Consider the following 19,790-nt stretch of genomic DNA (forward strand, 5'->3'; position numbering starts at 1 on the left):
GTTATGTTATAAGGGGAAATAATACAATATACAGAACACCGATCCCAAGCCCGAACTTCTGTGAAGAAGTTCGGGTCTGGGTACCAAACATGCGCGATTTTTCTCACGCGAGTGCAAAACGCATTACAATGTTTTGCACTCGTGCGGAAAAATCGCGGGTGTTCCCGCAACGCACCCGCACATTTTCCCGCAACGCCCATGTGAACCCAGCCTTAGGCCTCTTTCACACGACAGTATGGCTTTTTCAGTGTTTTGCGGTCCGTTTTAAACGGATCCGTTGTTCCGTTTTTTGCTTCCGTTGTGTTTCCGTTTCCGTTCCGTTTTTCCGTTCCGTTTTTCCGTATGGCAAATACAGTATACAGTAATTTCATAGAAAAAATTGTGCTGGGCATAACATTTTCAATAGATGGTTCCGCAAAAAACGTAACGGATACGGAAGACATACAGATGCATTTCCGTATGCATTCCGTTTTTTGCGGACCCATAGACTTTAATGGAGCCACGGAACGTGATTTGCGGCCAAATATAGGACATGTTCTATCTTTCAACGGAACGGAAAAACGGAAATACGGAAATGGAATGCATACGGAGTACATTCCGTTTTTTTTGCGGAACCATTGAAATGAATGGTTCCGTATACGGACCGTATACGGACCGCAAAAAACGGCCCGCAAAACCGAAAGAAAAAACGGTCGTGTGAAAGAGGCCTTAGCCTGTGAGATCCAGGCCCCTGGATCTCACAGGCCAGCAGGCTGTAAGTGTATTACACTGGTAATACACTTACAGCCAATGCCTTACAATACAGAAGTATTGTAATGCATTGTAAAGGGGATCAGATCCCTAAAAGTTGAAGTCCCAGAGTGGGACAAAAAATAAAGTGAAAAAAATAGTAAAAAAAAAAATAAAGTTTTACAAAAAAAAATTAAAGTCTCAAGTAAAAAAAAAAAAAGCGTTCTTTTCCCAAAATAAAGTAAACATTTTTGTAAAAAATAGGGAAAAAAAGAAAAGTAGACAAAAATAAAAAAGTGTAATGTAGAGCAACCAAAAATCATATGTACCCTAAAATAGTAGCAATAAAACTGCCACCTTATCCCGTAGTTTCCAAAATGGGGTAATTTTTTTGGAGTTTCTACTCTAGGGGTCCATCAGGGGGGCTTCAAATGTGACATGGCAACTTCAAATTATCACAGTTGAAATCGGCCCTCCAAAAACCATATGGCTTTCCTTTCCTTCTGCGCCCTGCCATGTGCCCGTACAGCACTTTACGACCACATATGGGGTGTTTCTGTAAACTACAGAATCAGGGTCATAAATATTAAGTTTTGTTTGGCTGTTAACCCTTGCTTTCTTAGTGGAAAAAAATTGAATAAAATGGAAAATCTGCCAAAAAAGTGAAATTCTGAAATTTCATATACATTTTCCTTAAATTCTTATGGAACACCTAAAGGGTTAAGAAAGTTTGTAAAATCAGTTTTGAATACCTTAAGGGGTGTAGTTTCTAAAATGGGGCCATTTATGGGTGGTTTCTATTATGTAAGCCTCACAAAGTGACTTCAGACCTGAACTAGACCTAAAAAAGTGGGTTTTGGAAATTTTCTGAAAATTTTCAAGATTTGCTTCTAAACTTCTAGGCCTTCTAACGTCCCCAAAAAAGTACATTTAATTTACAAAATGATCCAATCTTGAAGTAGACATATGGGAAATGTAAAGTAATTATTTTAGGAGGTATCACTGTCTGTTTTAAAAGCAGAGAAATAGAAATTTTAAAAATTGCGAATTTTTCCACATTTTTGGTAAAGTTGGTATTTTTTTTTATAAATAAAAATGAAATATTTTGACTCACATTTACCACTGTCATGAAGTACAATGTGTCACGAGAAATCAATCTCAGAATGGCGTGGATAAGTAAAAGCGTAAGTTATTACCACATAAAGTGACACATGCAAAAATCGGCATGGGATTTAAGGTGAAAAGTGGCCCGGTACTAAAGGGGTTAATAAAAAATGTGATACTATAATCATGATGGATGTGTGATTATCTTATTTATTATTGAACCACATATACTTCTATTGGTGTTCTATTCATTTCAATGGGTCCGCAAAAAAAACCAAAAAAACGGAAGTTACTCCATGTGCATTCCGTTTCCGTATATCCGAATGTCCGTTCTGCAAAAAAATAGAACATGTCTTATTATTGTCCGCATAACGGACAAGGATAGGACTGTTCTATAAGGGGCCAGCTGTTCCATTGCGCAAAATACGGAAAGCACACGGATGTTATCCGTATTTTGCAGACCGCAAAATACATACGGTCGTGTGCATGAGCCCTTAGTCATGATTAGACTAAGGACCAGTTAGGTCAGAAACACAAAGGGCTCATGCACATGACGTATGTATTTTGCGGTCCGCAAAAAATACGGATGACATCCGTGTGCATTCCGTATTTTGCGAAACGGAAGAGCTAGCCCTTCATAGAACAGTACTATCCTTGTCCTTAATGCGGACAATAATAGGACATGTTCTATTTTTTTGCGGACATACAGAAACGGAATGCACATGGAGTAACTTCAGTTTTTTTGAGGACCATTGAAGTAAATGGTTCCACATACGGTCTGCAAAAAAAACGGAACGGACACAGAAAGAAAATACGATTGTGTGCATGAGCCCAAAAGCTCAGTTTTTTTTTTTTTTAATATTGCTATTTTTCTATGCACCCATAGAATGCACTTTATAAATGAGTGCCATTTCTTGCTGAAAGTTTTGTACCGTCAGTCTAATCATACATTTTCAAGAGGAATAACAAAGCAACTGCACAACAGAGAATTGCATTGGGTTTTATCTCTTGTATTTACTAAAACAGACATATCAGGAGAGATTTGTAAAAGAACAAAAGACTAGATTTTAAGTGTTAAAGGGGTTTTCCAGGCCCCTGATAGTGATGACTTATCCTCAGGATAGGTCATTAATATCCGATCAGTGAGGGTCCGACACCTGGCCCCCCCACTGATCAGCTGTTCCCTGCAGCCCCTGTGCACTGACAGTTTGAATGGAACAGGGAGCACAGCGCCGTTCTAAGCATAGTGGCCGTGCTGGGTACTGCAGCTCAGTTCCCATTGAAATGAATGGTAACCCGGCATGGCCACTACACTTTAAATGGAGCCGTGCTTCCTTTTCCATTCACAGTGCTAGCTCCATTGCCAGGGGCTGCAGGGAACAGCTGATCAGTACAGGTGTGGGGTGTTGGACCCTTACCACCGATTATCCTGATGATAACTCATCAATATCAAGAGCCCAAAAAGCCCCTTTTAAAACAGAATTCAGTGTCTGATTATTCTGAGTTCTGTGGTTAGTAGTTTGTGCATTAATAATGCAATGAAGCAAAGGGAAGTGAAACAATTCAGTGTAAAAGTTTAGCTAAGGACACACTAGTGAAAACGTGTAAAGTAAAATGAACAGAAAAAAAAAAAGGAAGCTGAAAACAGGTTACGTAAATAACTTCCCTGCAGATGGGGTTAAAAGAAGTTGTGTTTTTTAATGTATTGAGCAACCACACCACCTAGTGGCTGAATGTGAGTAATGCAGCTTTCAGGCTTTTACATTGACAGTGGATTACTAGCTACTGTATGTATGAGAGAATAAAGCTGGGGCTACACGTCGCCTGACTGAGGATCGCAGTGTATAGCAGTGCAGCCACAGAAAGGAAAGGGGTCGCAACGCGACCACAACCCCAGAGTCGCAAAGAATCCAACCTTGCTGGTATATTTGCAATTTTGGGGTCATGGTCGAGGTGCTGCACTGCTACACTGAGATCCTTGTACCCCTCGCGCCCCTCGCTGAGTAGCTTCAGCCTTAACCCCTTCCTGCCATACGCCAAGTAGGTAGTTAGCCCACATGTTCAGCGCTGTGATGGTGCGGGCTCATAGCTGTGCCTGCACCATTACTGGCAGGTGCCTGCAGTATTATGCAGCTGGCACACACCCGTCACTGCCAGGATTGGCTTTAAATCCAATCCCGGCAGTTTAACACTTTAGATGCCTGAGAGCGCTGTACTCAGCTATCTCCAGCAGTCCCATAGAGATGAATAGAGGGGCAGTGCGCATGCCCGATCTGTCACTCCATTCATTTCTGGTTCCCTGCGAGGTACGGAGCCCCTCCCTGTACTCATGATGATGGGTGGGGTGAATAGGGGATAATTACTTTAAATACTCCTTTAAGTGTTAAAGGGTTAGTTGGTGTGGACCCATATGTGCTGTTCTCTGTATTTCAGCGCCGGAGTTGGCCGGACAGGCACGTTCATGGTCATAGACGCTATTATAGACATGATGAACGAAGAAAAGAAGGTCGACGTTTTCGATTTTGTTTTGAAAATCCGTGGTCAACGCCCCCAAATGGTTCAAACTGATGTAAGAGAAATGGGTAACAACATGGACGCAGCCTACGTGGCATCACTAAAATGTTATATTCTGTGGTCCCTAACAGGTATCTAGCTCACCAGCTGTTGCAAAACTACAACTCTCATCATGCCCCTGCAGCTGCTCAGACATAATGGGAGTTGTAATATTGCATCATCGGGGGGGGGGGGTTGGGGGCACAAGTTGGAGACCACTTCTGTATACACAATGACATAGCGGTCCCCTATATTGGCGTGTGCAGAGACTGCACTTGGCTTGCAGTATAAATAGTAGCCATCTGACACAGTACAGTAGATACCGTATGCATGTTGAACACTTAAAGGGGCGGTCATCGCTTTCAATCCCTGTCATTAAAGGGGCCGTCATTGTTTTCGCAATGGGAAAAAACAGCAGCAAGTCCGCAACAAAAGGCATATAAAGCCTGTTTCTTTAATGTGAACACCACATTGATTTTGACAGGGCTCCTGCTTTGCTTTTCTGATACAGAGCTTCAAATCCCCTTCGTAGACAGAGTTAAATGAGGAACTCCAGGCTTTTTGCAGCCACCACTAGAGGGCGCTTACTGCCTACTGTTTTATAAGTTCAATGTATGCACAGTATGTGGTAAGCTCCAAGCTGCCCCTAGTGGTGGCTACAGGAATTTTGTATGTCATTTTTTTCTTGAGTAGGTGTTACTGTAACTTTTGCTAAATTTATGAAACGTCACAGACTGTGTACTAATTTTTTTTTTTTAAATAATACTTTTGGCTAGAGATATTATTCAGGTTTTTTTTTAACACTGCCACCTACTGGACTAAAATTGCTCCTTTTTTGCAACTTTGAAAAAAAGGTTGCAATCGATACAGCTAATTAACATAGCTAACATGCTTTCAAAAAGTTGTGTAAAATCACAAAAAGTTGCAATTCTTTGTGCAAAAATGAAGTACGCCAAAATTTCCCTTATGTCTGTGCAGGGGATTTGGAACTTCTTCACTCCGTATGGCTTTAGAATTTTTTTACGGACTCTACTGCAGTTCCCCAGTGGGTAATCTTTTGCATTAAGCCCATTTTACACAGCTCATGCACACGACCGTATGTAGTTTGCGTTCCGCAAAAAACGGATCAGCAAAAAATACAGATGACATCCGTGTGCATTCCATATTTTGCGGAACGGAACAGCTGGCCCTTCATAGCACTGTACTATCCTTGTCTGTAATGCGGACAATAATAGGACATGTAAAAAATTTTTTGGGCGAAACGGAAATACAGACTTACGGAAATGGAATGCACACGGAGTAACTTCCGTATTTTTTTTTTTTGCAGACCCATTGAAGTGAATGGCTCAAAGTGTATGAGATTAGACAAATCTCATGTACATTTTACTTTTTTCTTCCGTGCGGCAATCTGCAGCATCTCAGTTGTGCTTTTGTATGGATTTTACCCTTTTCAATGGAAGGGTGAGATCTGCGGCAAAACCATGTACGGAAATGCAGAGAAAACTGTGCGGATTTCCTGTTAGTAGACCTGCACCCGTGGTACAGGTATCTTCAGTGCTTCCAAGCCTTATTAATTTGATGGTAATGTGATGTTCTGTCTCTTTCAGATGCAGTATTCATTCATTTACCAAGCCTTACTAGAGTACTACCTCTACGGTGACACAGAACTTGATGTGGCCTCATTAGAAAAGCACCTTCAGACATTGTACAGTCCGGCACCGCCCTTCGAGAAAGTTGGTCTAGAACAGGAGTTTAAAGTAAGTTGTTCTATATCTGAGGTTAACATAGGGGAAATAGTAGCTATATGTTTTTTGGCCTTATAGGGGTAAAGTAAAGCAAGCATGCATTGCCAACCTCCATTCATTGCTATGGGACTTCCGAAAATAGCAAAGTGCTGGATCGGCTATTTTCAGAAATCCCATAGCGGTGAATGGAGAGGATGCGGCACATGCGTGGTGTTCTCTCTGTTTACTTTGAGGTCCTGTTCAGTTCTTTGAGGTGGGACCCACACCCTTCTGGTATATCCTATCGAAATGTCTTACATTTTTTTTAGATGGGACAACCACTTTAAGGCTACGTCTACACGACGACATTTGTCGCGCGACAATTTTTATAATGGCAGTTTATGGTGTCGCACTGCAACATGCTGCGACTGCGACGCAACAGTCGCAGAAAATCCATTCGAGATGGATTTTCTGCGACTGTTGTGTCGCAGTCGCAGCATGTTGCATGTTGCAGTGCGACACCATAGACTGCCATTATAAAAATTGTCGCGCGACATTAGTGCAACAAAATGTTGCGCTACAAATGTTGCAGTGTAGTTGTGCCCTATATAAGTCGCGCGACAAATGTCGTCGTGTAGACGTAGCCTAAAGCTGCCTATAGCATACAATAGCTATCAGACAGGATATTCTTCCTAACTCCCCATACACATGCAGGCTCAGCTTAGCCAAGTGTGCATGCGTTTTCAGTTGGGAGAGAGGAATACGCCTCTTCTGGAAGTGGATTATCTCCCGAGGGAACCAAGTGTCAGGAATGGTAAAATCAAACATATCTGATCTTGTCCCCATACACCTTACATATTTAGCCGATCCTAAAGAAATCATCAGGTTTGGTTGCCACCTTAAAGGGGTTGTAGGGGTTCAGAGCTGAACTCGGACATTTCCCCTTTTTCCCCCACTCAGCCCCTCTGGCAAAAAAAAAAAGAAATGAAATAAAACATATATTTATTAGTTTTAGCAATAGTATAGCTGACTATGTGTAAGGCTATTTTCACACTAACATTTTTGCTGGATCCGGCAGGGCTCAGCAAAAACGCTTTGTTTACTTATAATAGAACCATCCTCATCCGTTATGAACGGATCCGGTTGTATTATCTGTAACATTGCCAAGACGGATCCGTCATGAACTCCATTGAAAGTCAATGGGGGACGGATCTGTTTTCTATTGTGTCAGATTGTGTCAGTTGACCCACGATGCAAGTCAATGGGGACAGATCCATTTTCTCTGACACAATCTGATAAAAATAGAAAACGGATCCATCCCCCATTGACTTTCAATGGAGTTAATGACGGATCCGTCTTGGCTATGTTACGCATCCCAGGAGTTTTGCTCTCTGGTATGAGAACGGAATAGAATAAATTTTGAAGCTCTCCGTTCTGTTCAGTTACGTTTTGTCCCCATTGACAATGAATGGGGACAAAACGGAAGCGTTTTTTTCCAGTATTGAGACCCTATGACGGATCTCAATGCCGGAAAATATTAACTCTAGTGTGAAAGTAGTCTAAAATTACAAATGTACACTCCTTTTTTTTTTTTCATAATTATTATTATTTTTTAATATAAGTATTCCTTTTAGTATTATCTACTATAGCGTTTTTTGTGCGCAAAAAATATATAAACATGTATATTTTTTTCATTTATAAAATTCTTTTTAGAAAGCTGAAAGCTTAAAATGTCCAAATTTAACCTAGATCAAGACCTTAGGGTGTCAATGTAAAAAAGTCACTTTGAAGGAGTTTCTAATTTTTTGGCACTGTACAATATCTTTTGTAACAGTACGGTGCCATATAACTCAAAAATGAAATAGTTATTTGCAGTTAGATACGCCCATTGCTAAAACTGAAAAATTGTCCTGGTAAGGAAGGGGAGTAAACACTGGTAAGAAATGGGTTAACAGCAGCTCAGGCAAGATGGCCATCATTTACAGAAAATCAAAGAGAAAAATCTACAATCATAAAATAAAAAAAACTAATATATTTCCTTTTAAAAGGGTTGTCCAGGATTAAATAAAGATAGCTGCTTTCTTCCAGCAATGAATGGACTTGAGCTGCACACATTTCCACTGGATAGGTGTGGCACTATTTTTGGAAGACAGCAGCCGTGTTTTACTAATCTTCAACAACCCCTTTTAATTTGCCCTCACATGGTAGCCAGGTTTTTTTCCATTTTCATTGTGAGCGTTGATTTTTATGTAATCTCCAGCCAACAAAAGCAAAGCAGCTGCCAGTGTATAGAGGTGCACTGCGTACACTGTATAAGGCCTCATGCACACGACCGTTGTTGTGTTCCATTCCGCAAAATGGGGTTCCGTTGTTCCGTGATTCGTTTCCGTTTTTGTTTCCGTGTGTCTCCCTTTATTTTTGGAGCACCACCAGACATAAAGGAAAGTAAAAAAAAGTCTAAGTCAAGTTTGCCATGCAAATGATAGGAAAAAAACGGACGCGGATGACAATCTTGTGTGCCTCCGCGTTTTTTAGCGGTCCCATTGACTTGAATGGGTCCGCAAACCGTTTTCCGCGAAAATAATAGGACAAGTTATATTTTTTGGACGGACTGGAACCACGTATCACGGACGCGGATGGCAAACGGTGCATTAGCCGAGTTTTCAACGGACCTATTGAAAGTCAATGGGTCCGCAGAAAATCACGAAAAACGGCACAACGGACATGGAATCAAACAACGGTCGTGTGCATGAGGCCTAATGCTGAGTGAGATTTATTGTTGAGAACATGTGAAAACGTGAGTGGATGCAGGCCACACGGAGATGGTGCGATGTGTGGGCAGCTCTGCGGTGACAGTAACCTTGTTTCCATGACGATAGAACGCTCATCAGATTGTTAAGTAAGGCTGTTCTCGGCTATGTACATACAGTGAAGACAATGTAGTCACTTCAGTGATACATTTGGAGCATACAATGCATTCGGGAAGTCTTCAGACACTTTTTCCGCATTTTGTTATGTTACGGCCTTGTGCTAAAATAAAAAAGTTAAAATTTTTCCCTCATCACCCTGCACTCTATAATGAGAAAAACGAAAACAGAATATTAGAAATAGAATATTTCCAATATCTACTCTGCCCCTTGTGAAACTTACGCAATCCAAGATGACAACACTTTTAGGCCTCTTTCACACTACCGTATGGCTATTTCAGTGTTTTGTGTTTCCCTTGTGTTTCCGTTTCCGTTCCGTTTTTCCGTATGGCATATACAGTATACAGTAATTACATAGAAAAAATTGGGCTGGGCATAACATTTTCAATAGATGGTTCCGCAAAAACGGAACGGATACGGAAGACATACGAAAGCATTTCCGTATGCGTTCCTTTTTTTTGCGGACCCATTGACTTGAATGGAGCCACGGACCGTGATTTGCGGGCAATAATAGGACATGTTCTATCTTTCAACGGAACGGAAAAAGGGAAATACGGAAACGGAATGCATACGGAGTACATTCCGTTTTTTTTGCGGGACCATTGAAATGAATGGTTCCATATACGGATCGTATACGGAACGCAAAAAAAAAAACGCCCCGCAAAACGAAAAAAAAAAAAAACGGTAGTGTGAAAGAGGCCTTAGGCCTCCTGCACACGACCGTATGGCTTTTTCAGTGTTTTGCGGTCTGTTTTTCACGGATCCGTTGTTCCGTTTTGTGGTTCCGTTGTGTTTCCGTTTCTCCGTTCCGTTTTTCCGTATGGCATATACAGTACACAGTAATTACATAGATAAAATTAGGCTGGGCATAACATTTTCAATAGATGGTTCCGCAAAAAACGGAACGGAAACGGAAGACATACAGATGCATTTCCGTATGTGTTTGTTTTTTTTGCGGACCCATTGACTTGAATGGAGCCACGTAACGTGATTTGCGGGCAATAATAGGACATGTTCTATCTTTAAACGGAACGGAAAAAACTGAAATACGGAAACGGAATGCATACAAAGTACATTCCGTTTTTTTTGCGGAACTTTTGAAATGAATGGTTCCGTGTACAGACCGTATACGGAACGCAAAAAACGGCCAGTAAACGGGGGAAAAAAACGGTCGTGTGCAGGAGGCCTTAAAGGGCTTCTCCGGGTTCTGCGGGCTACAGATAATGATGACTTATCCTTCGGGAGGGGTGTCTATACTGCAGCGATGCCCCAACCTGCGGCCCTCCAGCTGTTGCAAAACTACAACTCCCAGCATGCCTGTATAACCTACAGCTATTAGGGCATGCTGGGAGTTGTAGTTTTGCAACAGCTGGAGGGCTGCAGGTTGAGCATCCCTGCTATACTGTGTAGTTTCCTGTTCCGTATACTGTATATTGTCACGGCAGCCCAAAACAGCTGATCAGTGGGGGTCCCGGGTGTTAGAGGCCCACCAATCTGATATTGAGGGCCTATCTGTAGCATAGATTATTAATATCTGTAGCCTGGAGAACCCCTTTAAGAACTGACAGTCGAGATAGACTTGTACTAACCAGCAGGCCTGGTCTCATGATTTTGTCTATGTGGTGCCCCACAGCTCAGGTTGTATCGGGTTGACATTGAAATCTCTCTACTCAAAAGGGGGGGGGGGGGGGGGGGGGCGAATTTATCACTCCCTGCACTCCAGAATTCTGACAAAGTCAAAAAATAGGGCTTACTTGAGCCAAAATTTGGGATTTTTTGCATTTTACATCACAATGTCAGATTGGTGGTGGTCTGACACCCGTAACCCCCAACAATCAGGTGTGGCGGGTAGGCGCCGGAAACTATACAGTGGATAGAACCAGAAACACAAGGGTGCCAGACTGCTGATCGGTGGCGGTGCCACACATCTGATATTGATGACCTATCCAGACGAAGTCTTGGAAAACCCCTTTAAGCACTAATGACCTATTCGTAGGATAAATGATCAGTGTATGGTTGGCATGGGGTCCAATCTCCAGGTACCATATACATATACGTATAAGCATTCCAGAAGTATATTCATTACATTTTTTTCTTTATTTGCAGAAACTAACAAATGTTCGAATAATGAAAGAAAACATGAGGACGGGGAACCTGCCGGCCAACATGAAGAAGGCCAGAGTCATCCAGATTATCCCATGTAAGTCCCATCTGTTTTATGTATTACAACCAGTCTGAAGTAAGGTGTTATTATATCTTGGGGTGATATTTGAAGAGAAGGATTTATCCGCTGCAAAATGATAAAAATTATTTGGTGGACAAAGAGAAGCAAATCAAGAGCAAGCAAAGAATGGCCCTTTTAGATTTTTGGTGGGGTCACCTTCTAGTCGTGGGCTCAGGAGCTGAATGATAGCGATTTGGCCCATACCAGGGACTGGTGACATCATGGTGAAGGACACACATTTAGCTATAGTCCTTTCCTGTCACTTCTCCTGACCCTGACATGTCTGTTTCTATGGGACTGATAAAAACAGCACTCTGTCAATCCCACAGAAGTGAATGGTGGACCAACGTGTGTACTACTGCTCCATTGAGAAGGTAACTGGGGAGCAGTTTTACTAAATACTTATATTTCCCGTGTGATAACAATCCTGGGGCATCTATTCTTATGATTCTATGTTGTGGGACTTCTTTATTATTCCTGCTCGAAGTTATGAATGAATTTCTAGCAGTTTGCAATGAAGGTCCAGATGGGTGTTACCAGTTGGGAGAGGGGGGGGGGTATCCCTGCATAGTCTAACACTATCCAGTCAGCGCTGCCAGAGTCAGACTGTGCAGGGACACACTCCCAACTGGTAACACCCAGCTGGACCTTCATTGCAAATTCATTCAGGACTTTTAGCAGGAATAATAAAGGAATAGCACAACACAGAGTCATAAGACTACTGTAGCTGTTCCAAAATTGTTATTACATGTGGAATGCAAGTGCAGTGAATTTACTAAAACCAGTCCCAGGTTCCCTTCTCAGAGGGGCGGTAGTGCACATGTTGGTCCACTACTCCATTCACTTCTGTGGGACTCATAGAGTGCTGTTTATATCAGTCTCATAGAAGTGAATGGAGCAGTGGAACATCATGCATGCACTACTGCTCCATTCGGAGAGGGGAATCACTGACCCCCTGTTCTGGGAATCACTAGGGGTTCCAGCTATTATTCCCCTGCTGTCTGATATTTATCACCTATCCAGGGAATGGGTGATAAATGCTTTTCATGGGATAACCCCTTTACAAATCCAGCTCTATGATTGTGAAGCCAGAATCAGACTGTCTGGGTTGTCGTACAAAAAGTTAATATAATCTACTTACTAATGTATTTTCATTATCCATATTGCTTCCTTTCCTTGCCCCTGTTCATTTTTCCACCCAATTATAGATTGCTCGTTGTCAGTGTTTCTGGACAGTCCGTAAAAATAGGCATCTTTTTTCCGGTGTCCGTGAAAAAAAAAATAGATGTGTCCGTGATTTTTTTTGAGGGTGGTGGTTCTTAAGTAAATTATTTTGGTGGTAATTATTATCATTTTACAACTCACAGTAAATGCTGGTAACGAGTTCTTATCAGTATATTGAGCTATAGACATGAATTACTTAAAATTTTTTGTCTGTCCATGATTTTTGGAAAGATTGGCCAGAAAAAAAGAAAAATTCTGGTTGGCAACCCTAGAAACATAGAATGTGTCGGCAGATAAGAACCATTTGGCCCATCTAGTCTGCCCAATATATCTGAATCCTATGGATAGCCCCTGGCCCTATCTTATATGAAGGATGGCCTTATGCCTATCCCATGCATGCTTAAACTCCTTCACTGTATTTTCAGCTACCACTTCTGCAGGAAGGCTATTCCATGCATCCACTACTCTCTCAGTAAAGTAATACTTCCTGATATTACTTTTAAACCTTTGCCCCTCTGGCTTGCACACTGTTGGAAAAAGCTCCGGCATCTCAAGTGGCTGTGACCATGGGTGCACATATATGCACGCATGCGCAGCGGCTCCCGGCCACCTCGTAACTGCGCAGGTAGTTTGTGTAGAGCAGGGATGCCCAACCTGTGGCCCTCCAGCTGTTGCAAAGCTACAACTCCCAGTATGTCTGGACAGCCTACAGCTATTAGGGCATACTGGGAATTGTAGTTTTGCAACAGCTGGAGGGTTCCAGGTTGAGCATCCCTGGTGTAGAGTATTCCAGGGCATGCGCAGTAGCTCTGGCACTGTTCTACATAGAGCAGCTAAAGGCCTTTTTCCCACGGGTGTGTGCGCCCCATTGCTGTATTGCGGACCGCATTTGCGGATCCGCAATACACGGGGGGCCGTTCCGTGGGCATTCCGCATCACGGATGCGGACCCATTCACTTCAATGGGTCCGCAAATCCGGAGATGCGGATGGTGCGGAACGGAACCACGGAACAGAAAAATAAATAAAATAAATAAGTGCTTCCGTGGGGTTTCGTCCCGTACTTCCGTTCCGCAAAAAGATAGAACATGTCCTAACTTTTTGCGGAACGGCCGGATCGCGGACCCATTCAAGTGAATGGGTCCTCGATCCGCTGCGGCTGCACGACCACGGGGGCGCACACACATGGTGGCATAACAACAGACAGATGGTGGCAACAACACTTACCATAGTTAGCTGGCTGTCACGATGTGCTAATCCAAAGCTGCTAATGAAAATGATTCTCTCGCAGCCTCGGGAGCGTGCATGCACAGGCAAGAGCCGGGATTACATCATCCTAGCGCCGCTTGCCTGTGCCATCAATCATACTTACAGTGACCACCCCTCTACAGTGCCGAAAGTTCAGGGCTAGTGAACAGCAGCAGCCCTGAACTCATGAGGTTAGGCAACCCCTTTAAATAAATGACTCCTTGTGTAATTCTAAGAATAGTTTACATTGAGATGTCAGGGGGCATGCACTTGTATAGATGGTGGGTGGGCCTTCAGAATCATTTCCTCTGTTGGACCCAAGGTACCTCAATCAGACCCTGTTGGTAGGAAGCCAACCTGATGGTCAGATTTGCATTAAAATACTGTACTGTCAGCATTTTATGTCATTTTCTGTTGTTTAATTCTTATCAGATGACTTCAACCGAGTGATTCTGTCAATGAAGAGAGGGGAAGAATACACAGACTATATCAACGCTTCCTTTATTGATGTACGTACCATATAGTAAGCCACATCTTGTAAAATGCACTAAAATCTATAACAACACTGTCATGTGGGAAGTAATATAATGGCTGTTGTAGATGAAGAACATTTCAATGTATTATCTTTCATCTGTAACTCTGGGTAAAACTTTAAATTATGGAGCTGTTGCTTTCAGGCAGAATCACCCTCTGGAGCATTACTTTCAAGTGTCCTAGATAAAATCTACAAAAAAAGTTGACTAATTTCAAAAATACCTTTTAGTACATATCTAGTGTGGATCCTGAGTTACAGCCTGTATCTTTTTGAGCTGTATTTACAGTGTTTCTGGTTGCTACTGGAAACAGTCGACAAGCTTGTTGACAGACACACCTCTAATGTATGGCAGTTGATGATACCTCTGTGTCTAGCGTGTGCTTGGCTTTAATCAGAGTAACTCTTCTCTCTGCTGACACTACGTCACATTGTGTGTACTCATTTCTCCTAGGGTTGTTTCGATAGCAAAATTTTTATTCGATTTTGATACCATTAAAAAGTATTGCGATACTCGATAACACACGAAAAAAATAAAACACCAAAAAAGCAGCGTGCATTCCGCAGTTTATGGAACGTCCGGCCCATAATCGAACAGTCCAATCCTATTTTTGGGGGGGACAAGGTGACTAAAAAATGGCAAATCGCGCGGTTTTTATTTATTTATTTTCTGTTACGGCATTCACCGCATAGGAGATATTTTTTAAATATTTGAATAGTTCGCACTTTTTTGGGTGTGGTGATATGTAATATGTTTATTTATTGTTTATATATTTTATATGTAAAATTGGGAAATGGGGGTGATTTAAACTTAATATTTTTTTTAACTTTTTATTTAATAACAACTATTAGCCCCCTTAGGGGCTAGAACCTGGGATCTTTTCATCCCTTGTCCTATTCAACCTGATAGAGCTCTATTAGGGTGAATAGGACTTTACACTCTCCCTGCTGCCCTGTGCATTGTACACACAGCAGCAGGGGGATTACCATGGCAGCCAGGGCTTCAGTAGCTGCCATGGTAACCGATCGGAGCCCCAGGATTACACTGCTGGGGCTCCGATCCCAACTGCCACTGCGCCACCAATGAGGAGGAGGGGACCCTGTGGCCACTGCCACTAATGATTATAATACCGGGGGGTTTGGGGGGCGCACATGTGCCACCATTGTTTTAGTACTGGGGGAAGGGGGGGGTGCACTGTGCCACCAATGAAGATAAGTAACCTTTTAATACAAATACAGGAGGCGGGTGCCGGCTATGACAGGGCGCTGCGATCCGCACCTAAGGGGTTAACTGCAGCGCTCTGTCATAGAGGTCGGGTGCTGGCTATGTAATTCTGACGCCGGCACCTGCCGCCTATACTTGTATTAATGGGTGAGTTATCATCATTGGTGGCACAGTGGCCACAGCCTCTCCCCTCCTCCGCCCCTCTCTCTTCTTTTTGGCAGCAGCGGCACAGGGGGAGGGAGAAACTCCTCCCCTGTGCTGCTGAGGAGAACATGGCATGCGCTGAGAGCAGCGTGCGCCATGTTCTCTGATACTAGACTGCGCAGTAGCGCAGCCTAGTATCGGTAAATGTCAAATCCCGGTTTCGAATCGCTACCGTACAAAAGTATTGATTGGGTATCGATCATTTGATACCCGCTGCAACCCTACCCGCAACCATTGATTTAACAAGACAGTGTCCAGGGTTTAGCTTTTTGCAGCTTTTAGGCCATAAAGCAATTGGCCATGGAATTGACAAGTCGCCCTCATTGAAAATAATAACAATGCTGCATTCAACAGCCGGCCTTGCCCATGCTGCAGACCGCAAATTGCGGTCGGCAATGCACAGGCACCGATCATGTGGCACTTGAATGGGGTCTACGTTCCGCATCGGACGGTCCGCACTACATTTTTTGCGGTGTGGAGGAACGGACAGAAAACCCATGGAAGCACTCCACAGTTCTTCTGTGGGCTTCCAATCCGTGCCTCCATTCCGCACCGCACTGTTTCTCCCGGATTGCTGTTTGCAGGCCACAATACAGGGACGGCCGGGCAACGGCCGTGTGCATGAGCCCTATATTACAGAAAAATATGCAGTATCGGCAGGCACTACTAATGGAGTCTTGGAGACTACATTTCAGCAAGATAATGCAATGTAGCCCTATTCTTAAAGGAACACTAAACATAGAAAATGCACAAAAACTTTTCCAGGACTTCCTTTCTCAGTCTCCACATTTCCTTTGCTCCCATTTTGTCTCACATTACAATTAAAACTGGGAAACTTTCCCAGGACTTCCTTTCTCAATCTCCTCCTTTCCTTGCCTCCTATTATGTCTCATATTACAATTAAAAACCTACAAAAAACCTCTGTCTAACACAGACAGAATCCAAGCCCACTGAAAAAAGAGAGAATCCAAATGTCATAACAAAAGCAAACGGTGGGACCATATAGCAATAAAATACTGTATTTTTATTAAGTAATACATATATAAGGGTCAGGAGAAAAATAAGGCAAGCTGGAAAAAGATACAGAGAAAAGCGAGGGGCAAAACCTCCCTGGATAACCACATCCGCAATATGATATAACAATGCCAGACAGATGGCTATATTGAAATCCCTATATGAATCATGGATGGTACAGAAAATACACTAAACCTCTATTGAACAGAGAGTGCAAGAAGTCTCTTCTGAACAGAATGAATAAACTAGACTCCAAAATAAGGAGTCAAAATTGATGATTCTTGCAACAACAACAAAAAAAAATATATATATAAGTTTGATGCAAGAAACAAAATATACTGACCATACATAAACCCAGGTTAGTATCTCCACCTCTGGACCCTAATCTAACTCTATCTATGCCTCTTACTCTTGGGTCACAAGCATGGAAATGTCGTGGAACCGATTGTAGCCCATCTAAGTCTCTTTCATGGACTTCTGATGCCGCTTGAATCTTATTAGTATGTTCCAATATCTGAACTTTCAAAGCTCTTGTGGTCATTCCGATTTAAATTAAGTCACACGGACATGTAATCAAATATATCACTGCTTCAGTATTGCAAATGATATTATGAACAATCTTGTATTGATTCTTCTTAGAAGAATCACAAAAGGTAGTGGAACGGATCATATATTTGCATGTGCACAAGTACCACAGGAGGATGATCCCCACTTAGGACCCCTACTCCCGAACATATTGCTGGGTACATTTGGTATATAATGGCTTTTTGTAAGGAGATCTCTTCCACGTGATCAGGGGATACGGTGTCAGGGATACAGCAAGTTCCTTATCTGTTTGAAGGACTGCCCAATGCTTTTGCATAATACCGCAAATGGAACGCCATTCGCTATTGAATGGAGTAATAAATCTTACTGCAGAATCTTTGTTGTTTCTTCTTTGTCTTGTTTTACTTACCAAAAGAGTATCTCGAGACTTTCTACTTGCTCTTTCGTATCCCTGATGAATTATGTTCGCTCGATAACCTCTCTCCATAAAACGTTTTGTCAGAAGAGAGGACTGTTGTTCAAAATTCTTATCATCAGAACAGATCCTGCGTGTTTTTAAAAATTGACCCACCAGAATTGCTTGTATTATTTTTGGATAATGTGAGGATCAAGCGTGGAGGAGGGAATTGACAGCCGTCGTCTTCCTGAAAACATTAGTGGATATAAAGCCATCAGACCCTCTCGTAATCAAGATGTCCAGAAATTCGACTTCAATCTGACTATAGTTCCAGGTCAGTTTGATGTTACGATCGGTATTGTTAAGATTCTCCAAAAACCTTTCCAGGGACAGAGCAGACCCTTGCCATACAAAGAACACATCGTCTATATACCTTGACCATAGGAGTGCGGCCTCATATCCTGGGGTGTTATGGACTATCTCTCTCTTCCACAGCTCCAGGAACAAATTTGCATATGAGGGCGCACATGACACCCCATAGCTGTCCCCTGGAGCTGTAGGAAGAGGCGGTCCTTAAAAAGAAAATAGTTGTGAGTCAACATAAATTCCAAAAGAGCTAAAATAAGCTCTACAACATCACTGTCATAATCAGTCATTGACAGAAAAGACCTTGATGCCCGCACTCCCTGGTCATGGCATATAGACGTGTATAGTGACTCGAAACTTCTCTTTTTGAGAAAAAAAAACTATAAAACTGCCAATATTTGCGCATTAGCCACCAATCCCCGAGACGATAGGACGTCCAGGGGGATTGGTCAGATTTTTGGGAGCAAATATAATGTTGGTTTAATTGGAAAATCCACTATAAGTTCCTCCATCATTTTCAGGCTAATAATATTTTGATCAAGTGCATCATGCAGAATCATATCTAATTCCGTTAAAGTGAAAAGTAATTCAGAGATCCGCTCACCCCTGCTCTCTCAGAGCAGGTGCACCAACCAAAGTCTGAGACACCCCTCAAAATTGGATTTAAATGTAGAAAAATATGGATGGGCACTCATATACGGAAATATAGGACAAAATTTATTGAGACATCTAATATAATACAATAAAATACAATATATTAAAATATCGATATAAATTTTTCCATTTATATTTTAATATATTGTATTTTATTCTATTATATTAGATCTCTCAATCAATTTTGTCCTATATTTCCGTATATGAGTGCCCATCCATATTTTTCTACATTCATATCTAATTCCCTCTTAAATAGATCTGTAGGGTCTTTCTCCATTTTTTTTATAACACTGTCTGTTGTTTAATTGACAGAATGCCTCTCATACATCTGCACCGCCATATCACAACGTTGCCCCCCTTGTCGGCTGGTTAAATAACAACCTCTTTAAGATTTTGTAATTCCCGTAAAGTCTGCCTTTGTAATCTGGTTAGATTATCACTCCTAATTCTAGGAGCGATAGCCACCAGGTCCCGTTTAACTAGTTTCAACAAAAATATCTACTGCAGGACATAGTGATTTGGGGGGAAACAATTGCGACCGCCGGTGCAGATATATGGGAAATTTCCCCTCCTCAGCTACATGCTGTTGTCACGCCCATGTTTATGGTCGTGACTCCTGGATCCGCATGCAGTTGCCTGCGGTTTGGTTTTATTGTCAACCACATGGTGAGGGCTGCTTGTATGTTGCCCCACGTGTGGTTGCCGCTGGCAACATGATTGTATTTGGCAGTATAGCAGCCTGAGCTGTTGCTAGGCAGCTTGCTGTCAAGATATGCGGTTACACCTGGCAACCTCTCTTTGTATGTGTGCACTTTCCCGGTTTGTTGTGCACGAGGTTGTGTATGTGTGCATTGTGACACTTTTCGTCACTTGCGGTTGTCCGTGGCAACGTGTGGTGTTGTGTACATGTCGTGGCAGTGTCTCGGCCTTCTGGCTGTTTCCCAGGACATGGTTGCCACGCATTTCGTTGCCGGCGGTAACAGCTGCAGTTTGATAGTTGTTTGTACACTTCCCCTTTAAGTGGCTTTCTTCCCTTGCCTGGTGTAGGAAGGGTTAACTCCCTTCTTTGTGTGTGAACACTGGGTGTCTGTGTGTGGGTGTGGCTACTTGGGGCTATTTAG

At 42.4% G+C, this 19,790-nt stretch overlaps 1 protein-coding gene across 3 annotated transcripts in view; it reads left to right on the top strand.

Annotated features, from left to right (window-relative positions):
* The window catches only part of PTPRE (protein tyrosine phosphatase receptor type E), a 228,169-nt gene that overhangs the window by 184,826 nt on the left and 23,553 nt on the right, over positions 1 to 19,790 (top strand). For all 3 annotated transcript variants that reach the window (XM_040439123.1, XM_040439124.1, XM_040439125.1), the window contains 4 exons: positions 4,267 to 4,402; positions 5,994 to 6,143; positions 11,144 to 11,237; positions 14,164 to 14,240. In XM_040439123.1, the coding sequence (XP_040295057.1) occupies positions 4,267 to 4,402; positions 5,994 to 6,143; positions 11,144 to 11,237; positions 14,164 to 14,240 (457 nt within the window). The remainder of the gene's footprint in view (positions 1 to 4,266; positions 4,403 to 5,993; positions 6,144 to 11,143; positions 11,238 to 14,163; positions 14,241 to 19,790) is intronic.

This window comes from Bufo bufo, chromosome 6, assembly GCF_905171765.1.
Source record: "Bufo bufo chromosome 6, aBufBuf1.1, whole genome shotgun sequence".
Taxonomy (NCBI): Eukaryota; Metazoa; Chordata; class Amphibia; order Anura; family Bufonidae; genus Bufo; species Bufo bufo.